Here is a 14470-nt window from a genome sequence, read left to right on the forward strand (position 1 = left end):
CAGCACCCCAATACTCAACCTGGCCTGCAGTGGAGACCCCAAGGGGCACCTGGGTCCAGCTGCAAGCTGTGTGGGTCCATAGGCCAGGGTCAGATGAGGGGGGGAACAGGAAGGTCCCTGTGACATCCAGCATCCTGCAGAGATAAGTCCCTGCCTGGGTGCAGGGCTATATGGAGCCAGTGTTGCTTTTCTAGGGTCCTGGAGGGAGGAACCTGTCCCCTGGGACTCCCTTTGGCTCAGTCTTGGTCTGTGTGCCGGGTGGCCTTGGCCCTGCTGTTCCCACAAGGGGGCCCCTGCCTGGAGACCTTTCTCAATAAATCCCATGCTTCATCCACTGCTGCCTGTCCTGCATCCTCCTGCATCAGAGGGAGAGGGGTGAGGGACATCCCCCAGCACACCAGGGTGCACAGAGCCCCCTCAAGGAGGGTAAGAATGGGCAAAAATAAGAAGGAAGGATGGGGGAATGCATGAGGGTTCAGAGACAGCCCTGTGTGGCAGCCACATGGCCCCAGTGACAGGGACCCACAGGGAAATCAGTGCAGGAAAGGGTTTATTCAGTTTGCACTAGGCTCAAGGGGCTGGGGAGGAGCAGGGGGCACCTGGCTGTGCCAGAGCAGGCTAGCTGCGTCTGCAACGCCCACCTGTGCCCAGGGAGAAGCCGTGGTGGCAGTGGCAGTGGAAGGAGCCATGGCTGTTGTGGCAGATGTGATCACAGGGTCTGGGATGTGCCTGGCACTCATCTATGTCTGGAAAAGAAGGGGAGAGGGTCAGAGCCATAACAAGGGTAGGGGGCTGGTCTGGCGTGGGCAGACAGGGGGTAGAGAGGGCATAGGGGGTAGTTCTGGGGCTGGGTGAAGCTGGGACATGAAGGCATCTCGAATGCCTGCAGGTACACAACTATGGTCCTGCCGCTGCTTGTCCCCAAGGCTGTCAGGTGGCAGATGCCTCCTCACCCCATCGAGTCCTGCACAGCCAGTCTGTCCATCCTGCCCTCCTGTGTTTTGAGTTGACAGGGACCAGGGCTGTGAGCACAACAAGGCACCCCAGGAAACAGTATCCCTTGCTGCCCGGGCAGCATGGCCGTGCCGGGCAGCAGCGGGAGGCTGGGCACCTGCCTGCAGGTACTCACCCAGGCACTGGCTGGCAGCGGGATCAAGGGGGCGGAAGCCCAGGCGGCAGTGGCAGGCGTGTGCCCCAGGGGTGTTGGTGCAGAGCTGGCTGCAGTTGTGCAAGCCCTGGGCACACTCGTTGATGTCTGGCGGTGAGGAAGAGAGCAGCGTGGTTTTACATCAGGCAGTGGGAAGGTGGCACAGCCCTGTTGTTGCTGCAAGGGTAGGGGAGCCTGCTATACCCCAGCTCCTCTGGTACTGCAGGTATGGCCACGCTCCCAGGGCTGGGAGAAGGCGTGGGGAGAGCCAAAGCTCTCCAGGACCACAGTGCACCCTCCAGTTATCTCCTGGCCCAGGGGCAGGGAGAGCTGGGGTATACTGGGGGTGTTCCCTAACCGTAAGCCCTCTCCCTGTACAGCCCCAGGGCAAGATGGGCAGAAGCAAGAGCACAGCCCTGCCACACAGCTCAGCAGGCTGGGCTAGTAGGATACAGTTTATTGGGGGCGAGAGGGTTCTCTGGGAGAAGGGCTGGAAGACTGAGCAGGGTCCAGCTCCAAACAGTAGGGTCAATACATTAAAAAACAGACCAGGAGGGTCCTATTCCCCACAGGGCTTTCCTCCTGCTGAGGAGGGGGCAGACGAAGCACACACGTCGCAGGCCAAACCAGCAGGCACATGGTACGGTATCGAGGAGAAAGAGCAAGCAACCGGGCAGGGAGGTGCCGGCAAAGGGGCGCTGCCCCGGGGCTGCTTTTCCAGACATGGTGCCAGGAGTGAGCCCACCGCGGCCAGGCAGCTGGGCTCCGTGCCCATCTCACCGTGGGCCGCCCCAGGAGGGCACCGGCGGCACTTCCAGGGCAGTTCAACATGAGGAGAGAGAGAAAAAAAGAGAGACAGGCAGAGGCTGGCCAGTCCTTCCACCAAGGCTGCTCTGGCGTGCTACGGGCAGGGGTTAAAGTGCATAGAGGCAAAGGCAGAGTGCGAGGACTAGAGGGAGGAGGGCACCATGGGGGGGCCCAGGCCAACTCCCAGTGGAAGGATATCCCCCAAAAAATGCCACTTGAGCTGCACAGAGAAAGAGAGAATAAGCAAGAGAGAAAAAGAGAGAGAAAGAGAGAGAAAGAGAGAAGGCAAGTCAGTGGAACCTCAGCAAAAGATGCAGGATGAACAGATATGGAGCTGGGGGGGCAAAGGGTGGGGTAGCTGTGTGGCAGGTGGCAGGATGTGGCCAGGCCTTTGTCAGGGGTGCAACAGCATCCCAAGGTTTGGAGCAGCTTTGGAGCTGCTGCCCACCAGCCTGGTCAGGCTGCGTTGGCCAAGGGTCAGAGCATCCCTGCCATCACTCACCCACACAAGCTGTGCCGTCCTCATTGGGCTCGAAGCCCCGGCTGCAGCGCTTGTTGCTGCGGCAGCGGTACCCGCCATAGGTGTTGATGCATATGGGCTTGTCCCGCGGGCAGACAAAGGGGAACTTGGTACACTCGTCTGTGTCTGCAAGCAGGAGGGCCTTGGGGTGAGATGGTTGGTCTTGGAGCTTCGGGCTGCAGACCTTCCACCTCCCCAAGCACGTGCTGCTCTGGGGCCCAGAGTGACTCCACACACAAGCCATGCGACTGCCTGGGAGGCTCCCAACACAGCCACGGCCACCCTGCTGCACCTCTGTTGCTTGTAGCTCAAGCACAAAGTCTGCCACACGCCAGCCATGCCTCCTGCCCTGGCACAGCACTCTGCCCCCTCCCCAGGACACTGCGGTTCCCTTCCAGGGCTGTCCTGCCCCTCTCATTCCCAGGGCACAGGCAGACAGCTGTAGCCCACACTGAGCCATACAGCAGCCCTGCCTGCGTGCCCAGCTGCCTCCCCGGCTGCCACCTCGCTGTACAGCAGGGTGCTGCCCTCGTGTCCCTTGAGGCGCCCTCGAGGCCATGCTGCAGCATCCCGGGTGCAGGCAAAACCTGTGCCCCCAGCAGCCACTCACCTACGCAGCGTCCGTTCTCGTGCTGGGAGAATCCCTGCCCACACTGCATTTGGGGAGAAGCAGAGACCGCCGGGATAGGGAGGAATCAGCCCTGAGCAGCCACTGAGCCAGCAGAGCTCAGCCCCTCATTCCTGCCCACAAAGCATCCCGCCCTGTTCCCACACTTAGCTCTTACCTCCAGGAGGGCAGGAATAAGTGGCTCCTCCACATCCAGAGGGTAGGGGACCTCCAGGACGGAATTGATCTCACTGCTGGCCACGGCTCGTGCTATGAGGCGGCCGTCTGGCCAGGTCACCTCCAGGCTGCTGGCTTCATCATGCCCTGCAGGCGGGCAGTCTGTCAGAGGGAGGGTTTCTGGGGGTACGTGGGGGCTGAAAGGAGGCTACGGGGTGGTAGGAATGGAGGGGAAAACCCTCCCTTTGCTCCCTAAACCAGGTCCTAGGTGCCCGTGCTGACAGCCTGCGCTTAGGGGTGCAGCCTGAGGGTGATGACGGACTACCCTGTCAGCAGGCAGGGATGCTCCTGCAGCCTTGCTGCCAGCTGTTCTGATCCAGGGGAGGGTTAATGGGCAGGTAAAGCCCTGATACCTGGGCAAAGCAGCAGGGAAGGTGTGGAGAAGGGGGCAGAAACCCCCCACAGCAGGGCTGCAGGGGCTGGGCACCCTGCCTGCATCCCTTGGATGACTGCTGCAGGGCACTGAGGGAGCAGAGGTGACTCCTGCCCAGGAAGGATGCGGGACTCAGGACTCCATCAAAAGGGTACTAGGAGGGCTGAGGGTAGAGGCAGCGTCTTTGGCCCCTGGCTCACCCAGTCCGAAGTGTGCCACGGGCTCCATCTCACAGAGGTACCCTGAGCCACCGTCGATGATGCGCAGGTGAGCCCCGCTGTGCCGTGTGAACAGCACCACTTTGGCCCCCCGTGCAAAGGCGCCGAAGCGGGTGCGGGGGATGACACGCAGCCAGTTGTTGCTGGTGCCCTGTGAAGGAGCAGAGAGGTTGAATGGGGAGAAGCAGAAGGGATGGGGACAACAGGAAGCCCCCTGCTTGACTCACCTGGATGCCTTTGAAGATGGAGATGGGCTGTGCCATGGACTCGCCGTGGGACAGGATCAGGTCCAGCAACCCATCACCATCGAAATCTGTCACTGCACCCCCTACAAGAACAGGATCAGGTCATGGGGTCTGGCCTCGTGTCTTTAAGCACTACCACAGCTGGCAGCAGTGGTAGCAGTGATGCAGGGGCATTAGGGAAGATGAGGTGGCTGCAAGCACAGGTTTTGGGGTCCAGTCTGGGTGGCACCCTGCAGTCAGGTGGGTCAGCTCTCTCAGCAGAGTGGGGACAGGAACAGGCAATGCCTGGGGTCTATGGGACACAGGAGACTGCTTGCCCCCATCCCCCCAAGCACAGATGTTTGCTTTGAACAGTGGGTGCACAGGAAGAAGCTCCCTGAGAGCTGGGAACAACTGGAGATACACCCTTAGTCGGGTATGGGTGGAGAGAGGTTGGGGCTTCTCCTGGGCCATGGGGGCTCCAGTGAGCTGGTGGGGAGTGGGCAGGTGACCAGGCTAGGCACGCAGCATCCCCAGGCACAGAGGGTACCAAGCGGTGCTGGACTCACCTGTCCCCCGTCCCTCTGGCTCCAGTGCATCCCCTGGATTCAGCTCTTCCACTATGGGGTCCGAATGCTCTCTGCGGATGAGCCTGCTCGGCACAGATGGGGTGTCAGTGCAGACCCTGTGGCCCCTGGCAATTCCCAGAAGTGTCTGTCCTGCCCTAAGCAGCCTGGCAGAGGGGTGACAGTCCCAGGGGCACCCACGGGTGATGCTGGTGGCTTTACAGGGTGCATGGTGGACTGGACTGTCCCCTGCCTGTTGTCCCTGGCACCTCATGTCCCTGCTTTATGGAGAGGTGACAGGGGTGTCATGAGAGCCTGGCTCATACTGGTATGAACTGCACAGCAGCAGCACCATCTCCAAACACTGCTGCATCCCTCTGAGACCAGAGCCCCCCTGAGGGGCTCCCCACCATGCCACCACCTCTACCAACCTATGAGTGAAGGAACCAGGCCAGAGAACCTGCTCCCACCATCCTGCATGCCAGGAAAGGAGGTGCTGCACAGCGGTAATGAGGAATTGACCCCCACGATTAACAGGAGTCACAAACAAGCTTCCATGTGGCTGCTAATCAGCAGTGCTGGGGATCCTAGGGGCTGCTGCAAGCACGATCGCTGCAGTTGGTAATGATTCCAGGAAAGGCTCAGTCACGGTGCCTTTTTATTAGCTGAGCCTGAGCAGTGGCACTGCTGGAGAGGAGTCCCGTGAGCCTGGCTGTGCCGTGAGGGCTGCTCAGCCTCCCTGGTACCCGCAGGCTCCTACCGGAAGAGGCGGTTGGCAGAAGAGCCACGGTAGGCGATATTGTTGAAGAAAACCTCCAGCTCCTGGTCATTGTCGAAGTCAGCTGCGATGACAGTGCGGACAGGGGATGGCATGGAGAACTTGGGGGTGGCGATGTCCTGCGTGAGGGATGGGCATGGTGTGACAAGGGCACATAAAATGGGACATGGGGTTCCGCTTTGGTGCTTTGCATCCCCTCCCTGCTGGAAACTGGGACTCAAAGCCAAATTGGAGCGAAGCCAGGTCCCCCAGCCCAGGAGGCTCAGCGGCAAAGCTGGTAGCAGAGGAGGTCTCAGCCTCAGCCCTCACCCGGAATCGGACATGGCCAGGGGTGCCACTCTGCAGGTAGAGGCGGTGAGGCCCATTCCAGTTGCCGTAGACGATGTCCACCCGACCATCACGGTTGAAGTCAGCCAGTGCCACACCACGTCCATGCTGGTAGGGGTCATCCAGCCCTGGGGAGCCGCAAGGGGACGGGGGGAAACCGGGACCCCCTCCCTGCGCCCATCTCCTCGGGATGCGCCCCGCGGTCCCTAGATGGGTCCTCCCCGTGCAGGGCTGCATCCCTGCCCTGACAGATGCCCCGGTGCACCTCAGCCACCCCCGGCTGTCAGCGGGGCTCTGAGCCCCAGGGCTGTCCTTCCACCCTGTGCTCAGCCTGCCCTGAGCAGGCAGGGATGGGCAGAGCCAGCCCTGACCCTGGGGTCCCCGATGCCTGCGATGCCCTGCTCCCTCTACTCACCCACAGCAGCTGCCACATCCCGGTACGTCCCATCCCCACGGTTGTGGAAGAGGAAATTGGGGCTGTTCTCATTACCGCAGAATATGTCAGAGGCGCTGTCGCTCAGGATGGGTCCTACGGCCACCCCACGTCCCCCTGGGAACAGCAGCCTGGCATGAGGGCGCAGCTGGCACCCTGCCCCAGGGGGTTGTGCCCCCCCGTCCCCTTTAGTTCTTGCCCACCTAGTGCTCCCAGGACCCCTGGACTCTCCTCCTCACCCACCTCCTTCCTTCAGTCCCTCTCATCAGGAGCTAATTGGGTTCGGCAGCAGCTTGTGTCACTCCCGCCCATAATCACTGTCATCGCCATGGTGACAGTACTCCTAATTAGTGACAATTTACTGCTGGGGAGCTGGGGCACCGCAGCGGTCCCTGCAGTGATGGGGCAGCATGGGGCAAAGGCTGGCATGCTCCCTGCTGCCCTGCTCGTGTGCCCATGTCTCCGTGCTCCACTGCCAGCCCCGCGGATGCTGCGGGCTAACGGTGTGGCTGCAGGCAGGGTGACAGTGGGCATGGGGGTCCTGGTGAGCATCGTGGCTCTGGCCCCTTCCCCTCGCCGTGGGGTTGCCACTAGGTGGGGCAGTCAGGCAGCCTAACGCATGGCACGGGCACTGCCCACAGCACGGTGCCGGCTCATCGTGCTCAGCAGTGCCCTGTCCCCTCCGTGGGGTCGCGGCAGCCTGGGTACCTGTGTACTTGCTGACACCAGCCTGGGCAGCCACGTCCACCAACACCACGACACCACGAGCAGGGTCACTGGCAGCCACATCCATCTCAAGCAGGGCATGGGGGCCCACATTGCCGCTGGCGTAGTTGGCGATGTAGATGGAGTACCTGCCGGAGCCCTGTGGCCGGCAGCACCTCCTCAGCACCCACCCACCCAAAACCCAGCTCCACAGGGACCATGGGATCCTTGCCATAGGGCTGGATGCTCTCATGGCTCCATGGGACCAGGAACGGCTGCCGTGTGCTGAGCAAGTGCTCTGAAAAACCCATGGTGAAAAGCACCCTGTGCCCCATTGCCTCCAGGACCTCTGTGGTCCCCAGGCTTACAATACAAGCACAGAGCACCCTGCCCCCCAGAACATCCCCAGCGTGCCAAGTCCCCCTCATCCCCACCACCCCTCTTGTCCCATGCAGCAGCTGGACCCTGATTTAGCAATAATCGTTTGGAAACAAACCGCTGGGGGAGGAGGAAGAAGAAAGCACAGGTGACAGGAACATAAATCACCTCGACAGGCACGTTTATCAGCTGGCAGCAACCATGTGGACAGGTGCCCGCGGTCCCCGTGGCTGGGGGGCTGCCAGCTCTTACAGCCATGGGCTGCTGGAGGGCACTCCCGGCAAAGGAAGAGGAACCCTGGGACCCCACAGAGGAGGGCTGGGGGGTATGTGGGGTGAGAAGGTTGGAGAGGTGCCCCCGCTCGCCGTGCCCTGCCTGCTCACCATCCGGTCCACACAGGCCACAGAGCGCCCAGCGAAGCGGCTGGCCACCTCTCGGTTCACCTCATCGCTCAACAGGTCCTCCCAGCGCCCGTTGCGGAGCTTGAAGAGCTTGTCTGTGTAGGTGGCCATGCCTGGGGGAAGGACGGGTCAGGAGGGTCAGGGTCAGGAGGCTGCAGCACCTCCTCCTGAGACAAATGCCCTGCTGCAAGAAGGAAGGGGTAACCTTCTCCTGGAGCATCCCAAACCCCTGCTCTTTTCTTCCACCCAAGCCCGCAGCAGTGCCACAGGGCCAGGCTGCTGCTGCAAGAACCCCTGTGACCTGTAAAAGCTGCCAGAAGACATGCAGAAGGATCAACTTATTAATGTAAAATGTGTCCCAATGGGGCACAGTCCCATAGATCATCCCAGGGAAGGTAAAAAATCGATGCGCTGCCAGGCACAGGCAGCAAACTGTGCTACCCGTGACAGCACCGATAGCAGCACCTGATTTAGGGACAGATGTGCCAGCGGCCACTGCTGGCCTGGGTAATTAGGAGCATCAGGAAGACAGATCCATTGCGTGGAGGTCAGGGCGGTGGGACAGGGACACAGAGTGGAGCTGGGCTAGAGCTGGTCAGCTGGGCTGACCCAGGGAGCTGTGGGGATGCTTGGTGCCAGGCTGGGGCACACTAGTCCCCTCCCCAGGAAAGGCATCCCAGGAACTGGGACTGCACCACCAGGGCAGGACCTGGCTTGGTCTAGGTGGCACAGAGGAACCACAGCACTGAGGGACATGCCTGCTGCAGGGCACAGCTGGGATTTGCAGCACAGGGTCCCCGTGGCGGGGCAGCCTTGGGGGTGTCAGGGAAGCTTCTGTCCTGCTTGGGGTGTTGCAGGGAGGTCGTTGGGCAGCTGGAAGTGCTGACTTGGCGGCTGGCTGGGCTTGGCGTCCCACCCGTGCTGCCATCAATCAATGGAGCCACTCAACTGAGAAATTAACTCCAGCCCGCACACATCCCTCAAGCGCCGAAGGTCGCAGGCAACCATGCTGGGAGCTCCCCCTGCATCCAGGGCTCGGGGCACAGCTGCCAACAGGGCTCACCAGAGAAGGCGTTGTTGGTGTTGAGGAAGTAGATCTCCTCACGGCCGTCCCCGTCGATGTCGCAGGCTGTTACACCAATGGCGTTGCCTTGCCGGTCCCGCAGTGCGTAGTACGGGGAGCCCCGCTCATCCTCTGCCACGTTCACTAGCCGCCTCCGTGCCTTGTCGTACTTGAGCACCAGGTTGGGGCCATTGTACCTATGTGTGTGAGCAGGGTGTGATGGCTCCCTGAGGCTCGGGGACAGGAGGAAAGCTCCTGTCTCATCCTTGGGCAGACACTGGATGTGACACCAGGCTTGCCCCATGGTGGGCACATCAGAGATCCACATGGTGCATAGAAGCCAGGGACCCCAGGCTGCCCTCAGAACCTGAATGTGGGGCTGGGTCCTGGCTGCAACAGGGGAAGGCTCAGCCTGGACCTGTTCAAGCCCATGTCAGGCATCCCCCAGGGCAATGCCAGGGCAGGGGCTGGGTTTGGGTCTGGGCAGCTAGCAGGGCAGGATGAGGCACAGGTCCCTGCTTGCAGCCCTTTCCCAGGGCACGGAAACCAGCACGGAACACAAATCCTCTTGACATGCTGCTCCCTACAACCTCCCCACCCACTCTTGCCCCATGTACCAGTAAACAAGTTATACAACGGGAACTGCGGGTGCTTACAAAACCCCTTGCTGGCTGCCTGGCTCAGCCCTGCTGGGAGTGGTGGCTCCCCCAGTGCTGCCCGTGTTTTGCTGCCCCATGATGGTGCTCAGAGCAGTGGTGGAGCTGTATTCTGCCCGCCACCGTGGTGCTCTGGCTGCTGCAGACCCCCAGGTAAGCTCGGTGAGGGGTCTCCTCCAGGAGAGCACTCCTGCGAGCATAAGCCTCCCTCAGGGGTGAGCATAGTGATGCATGCACGGCCACGCAGTGCTGGCAGCTCACAGCCGTGCCAGCACACACATGCAGACCTTGTGCCGTGGTCCCTGCTGTCCCCAGCCAGGGTCAGACCTGCTGGCAGCAGCTGCTCTGTGTCCAGCCCTGCTTGGGCAGTGCAGCACACGGCTCCCTGCCTCCCTGGCTCCTGCCAGCCCTTCCAAGCCATCACTCCAAAAAAAGGCTACAAAAAACCCTCCAGCCAATTAACCAAATCTCTGGAGAGCGCTGAGTCCTGTCAGCGGAGCTGAGCTGGCTTGGGGACACACTGGCTCTGCACTGCAGGGTGGACCCTGACCACAGGGCAGCTGCCACTGCCCCGCAGAGGGGTCCCTGGCACAGGGATGAAGGTACTCACATGGCCTCATGCAGGTGCCCCGCTGACATCAACACCCTCTGTGGGTGCACACACACACACACACGAGTGGGTACATGCACCCTCCAACCTCATCACTCTTGTGCACAACCCCACATGTCCATGGAGACGCAAAGAGCTCTTGGCCCTGCAAGACTAGCAGGTCCCACTGTCACCGAGGCACTGGGTGCACCACTCACCCTGCCACCACGATCTCAAAGTCACCATCATCGTCCAGGTCAGTGACTGCCACACCATAGTTGAGCTGCGTCGGGTTGCTGTCATAGTCAGGTGGGAGGAGGTGGTGGGTGACGGCTGCGAACATGGGCTCACTGCGCTGGGAGCCCTCGCTGAGGCAGGCCAGGGACAGCAGGCACAGCACCAGCATCCTGGGCACCTGGGAGAGACCTGCAGCCCATCAGTGCCAGGAAGAGACCCTGCTCTACAGTGCTCAAGCATCCTCATCACCCTTGCATGGAAGATGCTCTTTTTCCATCCCTTTTTACACATCTTAGTTTGTGCCACCCCACCAGCCCCAAGACCCCTGGGCACTGCCACAGCTCCAGCATCCCCAGACAGGGACCCTCCTGGATGCAGCTCAACTTTGGGGATTCCCTGGGACGGGACCATACTCCAGTGACCCGGGAGCCAAGGCTGAGTATGAACAGGACCTTGGGAGCCTGTCCCTTGGGAGGCACCCAGGAGGCAGCAGGAGGGCTGCAGGGTGCTGACAAAGCTGGGCTCAGCCCCAGCTTGCCCTGCCCCAAGGGGCCACAGGCATGCAAGATCCTGCCAAGTCACAATGCCAATCACTGCTCCCTTGGCAGGGCCAGAGGAAGCAGGCAGTCACTTGGCTGGGGAGCTTGTTCAGTGCTCAGCTGGTCCTCTGGTACTGGGGAAGGCCATGGGGAGAACATGGGGATACTCTGCTGGGTGATTCTAGTGTTCCTCAGTTTCTCCATCCTGCTGGTGCTGTTCCTGCCAGGGCCTCTGCAGGGTGAGCTCCTCCCTGGCTGGCTGGAGAAGGTGTCTGCACAGGGATGTGGTCACGGGAAGGAGATGCTGGGAAGAGCAGGAGACTGGGAGGAGAGGCTCAATTAACCTAGACTGCGGAGGATAGTGTCTGCCAACACTGCTAGCAAGGCTGTGGCGATTTTGGAGCTGGCTCTGACCTGGCTGTAGCACGGGTGGTGAGCAAGGTGGCACGCGGAACGGCCACCCTTTGCCCCAGGTCTGGCAGTCACCTCTAGAAGGGAAAAGCCCAGCACAGAGCTGTGCGACCCCAGGCTGTGGGCATGAACCCACTTGCCAGTGCTCCAGCTGAGAGCAAAAGCAACCTATGCCAAGCTCTCAGACTGCAGGGATAGCACAGCCACGTGGAACAGTGTCCCCCACCTTGCTGTCTGGGTGTCCCCAAGCAGCAGCTTCCGAGGGCTCCAAGAACAACACTGGAAGGGCAACAGGGGTGAACGGCCCCTCTGCTACCACATCCCCATGCCATGCACCCTGCCAGTGAGCAAAGGAAGCAGTGGCAGCTGCATGGTGACACGCTTGCCCATCTTGGAGAGGGGGAAGGTGCCTGATGATTTAGATCCTGTCCAGCCCACCAGGCTGCAGGAGCAGAATGCTGATTCCTCCCCTGGCAATAGGAATGGTCCCAACAGCCTTCAGGGATGGGTGCGTGGGTGAGGTGGGGTAGAATTCTCCCACCACAAGTAAATATCTTTCTTGCCCACCTTGCTAGGCAGGAAGGGGCTGTCCTCCAGCTGCAGAGGAGACCTTGAGCTGCCACTGCCCAGCACACCCAGAGCCCCGAATCTCTTTGCATAAGCCATGCTCTCCTTTCCTCTCCAATGCCGTTCATTCCCTAACCCCAGCTGCAAGGGTGGATGTGTGCGCGTCCTCAGCTCTGCTTTGCGCTGCTCCCATTCTCTCCCTGGCCTGACTCACATCCAGGTGCCCAGGTGCAGCTGGAGACCCCCAGTACCTTCTCCCCACCACCCAGCCAGACTTGGAGCACTCTGCCCTTTACGCTGCTGTCCTGTCTGGAGTTCCAGGGGCAGGAGACTGGGTATTTCCTGATGCACGTGGCTCATGCAAGGCACTGGGGATGGGGATGCACTGGGTTGCGCAGGGATGGGACAGTCCCTGTGTGTCACTCTGCAGTGCCAGGCAGTGAAGGAGGGGGAGCCTTTGCCAAAGCTGCACGCTGGGCTCACCAAAGAAAGGGTGGGCAAGAGCCATGTAGACATACGGTTGCAGGGCTGCCATGTGAGCCCCTGCTGATGCAGAGCGGTGCCTCTTCAGCCACAGCCAGGTGATGGGTGACTGTTGCTGGGCCGCTGGCATGGCTCTCTCTGCTCTGCTCTTCCTCCAGCTCCCGATCCCTGCAGCTTGGCCTGTTCCCCAGGTGCCCCCCCATCCTATCCAGCTGCAGCCAAAAATCCCTCCAGGCTGGATGGAGCCTTTCCAGGAGGAAACAATGTTCCTGATTGGACACAAAGGGCTTTTCCCAGCAGATCCGGTGTTTGGTGCCATGGGGAAGGGATGCATAGCCCGGAGCCAAGCCATTTTGGGAAAGGGGAAGGAAGGAGGCTCAGGCACTGCCTGGCACATGGAAAAGGCCTTGTTTTCCCCAGCATGCAGCTGATGGCACTGAGGCCACAGTGTGAAGCTCCACGTGAGGTGTGAAGCTATGGCATCCTGCTTGTACACAAGGCAGAGCTCAGCCTGTCTTTTCCCAGCAGAGCCACATCTTGGCTTGCATTGTGGCATCTGGTGGCAAGGTCACCGCAGGACCTGCGGTCACCACAGAGTGCCTGCTCAGCATGGCTAAGCCTGGTGACACGAAGCCAATGTGCCAGGCAGGGGTAAAGGCAGTGAGAAGAGAAAAAGGCAGCTGATGCCATGGGCCAAGCGGTGCAAGGACAGGGTACTGGCCCCATGGTAGGGAAGCAGTGTGTAGAGCTCATCTGTCCTCATGCACGGCTGTGGCTGGCAATGTCCTGTGGGGAGGGTGGGATGGGACTGAGAAGGGAGCCATGGGGCAGGCAGGCAGTTGTGCCACAGAACCCTTACCACGGGTGGGGAGATAATGTCCACAAAGCTTCTCATGTGTCAACATGCACATCCCCAGCCTTTGCCCCACATCATGGGGAAGGTGGGAGCTGCCAGTCTGGGTGGCTGCCCCATCCTGCATACCACTGTGACATTGCCACCCACTGCGCCATGTACACCAGCGATGTCACATTTCGCCACTGCAGTGGCATCTCATCCCATGGCGCAGCCACCTCCACCACTGCTATGACATTGCGCAACATCGTGCAGCAGGGGCCTCATCACACCCCGAAGGTACCCCAGAGCAGTGACAACATGGTGACATCACAGCACCCCTTGATATCATGCTACATATGCCCCAGTAGCACCATATTCCTGTTCCTGCTGTTCCCAGGCTGCCACGGCTGTACTTGCTAGAGCAGAGGACAGGCAGGAGATGTCCCGCAAACACAGCAGCCCCTTTCCTGAAGCAGCTGAGCTGCCCAGGGCTGCCAGCAGTGCCCCTCCACAGCACCTCAGCCTTAAGCAGCCCAGGCCCTGCAGTGCCTCTACTGTGGTCAAAGCCTATAAGCCCCAGTCCAGCTGCCCCAGCTGCGCAGTTGCTGCCATGGGCTCTGAACCACTCGCACCCACATTGCTCTGGCAAAGCCTCCCATGCCTGCGCATCCCATCTCAGATGCTTCTGATGGGCCCAAAGCCCCCTGCTACCGGCTGGCTGGTCCCTGTCCCTCCCATGCAGGACTCCCAGCGCCGGACCCGACAGGCTAGGGCTCAGCCAGCAGCAGCTAACGCAGTGTGGAGATGAGCAGTCACCTTAGTCACGAAGGGACACCGGGTCCTTGGGGAGCTCAGACCCACCAGCTCGCAGCCAGCCCTTTCCCTCTCAGGCAGAAGCGCTGCTGGACCCCTCTCCCCGCAGCCCCCAGCCCCTCCCCGGGCTCCGGAACAGCCGAGCGCAGGTGAACCTGCAAACAGGAGCCGTCCCTTGCTCCTCACCACCCGGACACTCCTCTCAGCGCTCCCTCAGTCCCCACTCGCACGCCCATCCCCGCCTCATCCTCCCGAGCCCGGTTCCCCCCATCCCGGCATCCTCCCTCCCGCATCCCCTTCGCGCTGCGGGACCCGCTGCCTGCCCGCTCCCCCCGCCAACTTCTCTCCGGGCCGGTGCCGGACTTGTAACCCGCCCCGGAGCCCCCGGGAAACTCGAAGGAGCAGCGAAGCGTCCCGTACTCACGGGCCAGGGGGGCTGCCCGCCGCCCCCGCGGCTGCGGGACCGCATCCCGCACCGCCCGCCGCTCCCGGGCTGCCGACGGGGCCAGCCCCGCCGAACGGCGCGTTATGTAGGGCCGGGGGCGGCGGCGGCAGC

The 14470-nt window shown here is 61.4% G+C and overlaps 1 protein-coding gene across 4 annotated transcripts; it reads right to left on the reverse strand.

Moving 5' to 3' along the window:
• Nucleotides 1–544: 544 nt before the first annotated feature.
• CRTAC1 (cartilage acidic protein 1) lies at nt 545–14401 on the reverse strand. 4 transcript variants are annotated; one of them, XM_069863547.1, is made up of 16 exons: nt 14339–14401; nt 10248–10444; nt 8785–8981; nt 7704–7834; nt 6946–7102; nt 6220–6354; nt 5787–5932; nt 5460–5596; nt 4703–4785; nt 4137–4237; nt 3892–4060; nt 3260–3405; nt 3085–3127; nt 2457–2600; nt 1130–1255; nt 545–746 (listed from the first exon to the last, which is right to left on the reverse strand). In XM_069863547.1, the coding sequence occupies exons 1-16, from the start codon at nt 14381–14383 to the stop codon at nt 619–621; spliced, it is 2085 nt and encodes a 694-aa protein (XP_069719648.1). In that variant the 5' UTR covers nt 14384–14401; the 3' UTR covers nt 545–618. The 4 variants fall into 4 exon arrangements, with proteins under 4 accessions (XP_069719648.1, XP_069719650.1, XP_069719649.1 ...); XM_069863549.1 differs by lacking the exon at nt 3085–3127 and having other exon boundaries at nt 614–746; XM_069863548.1 differs by lacking the exons at nt 545–746; nt 1130–1255 and adding an exon at nt 1744–2174.
• Between the last annotated feature and the right edge of the window lie 69 nt (nt 14402–14470).

The sequence above is a fragment of the Phaenicophaeus curvirostris genome, chromosome 9 (genome assembly GCF_032191515.1).
Source record: "Phaenicophaeus curvirostris isolate KB17595 chromosome 9, BPBGC_Pcur_1.0, whole genome shotgun sequence".
NCBI lineage: Eukaryota > Metazoa > Chordata > Aves > Cuculiformes > Cuculidae > Phaenicophaeus > Phaenicophaeus curvirostris.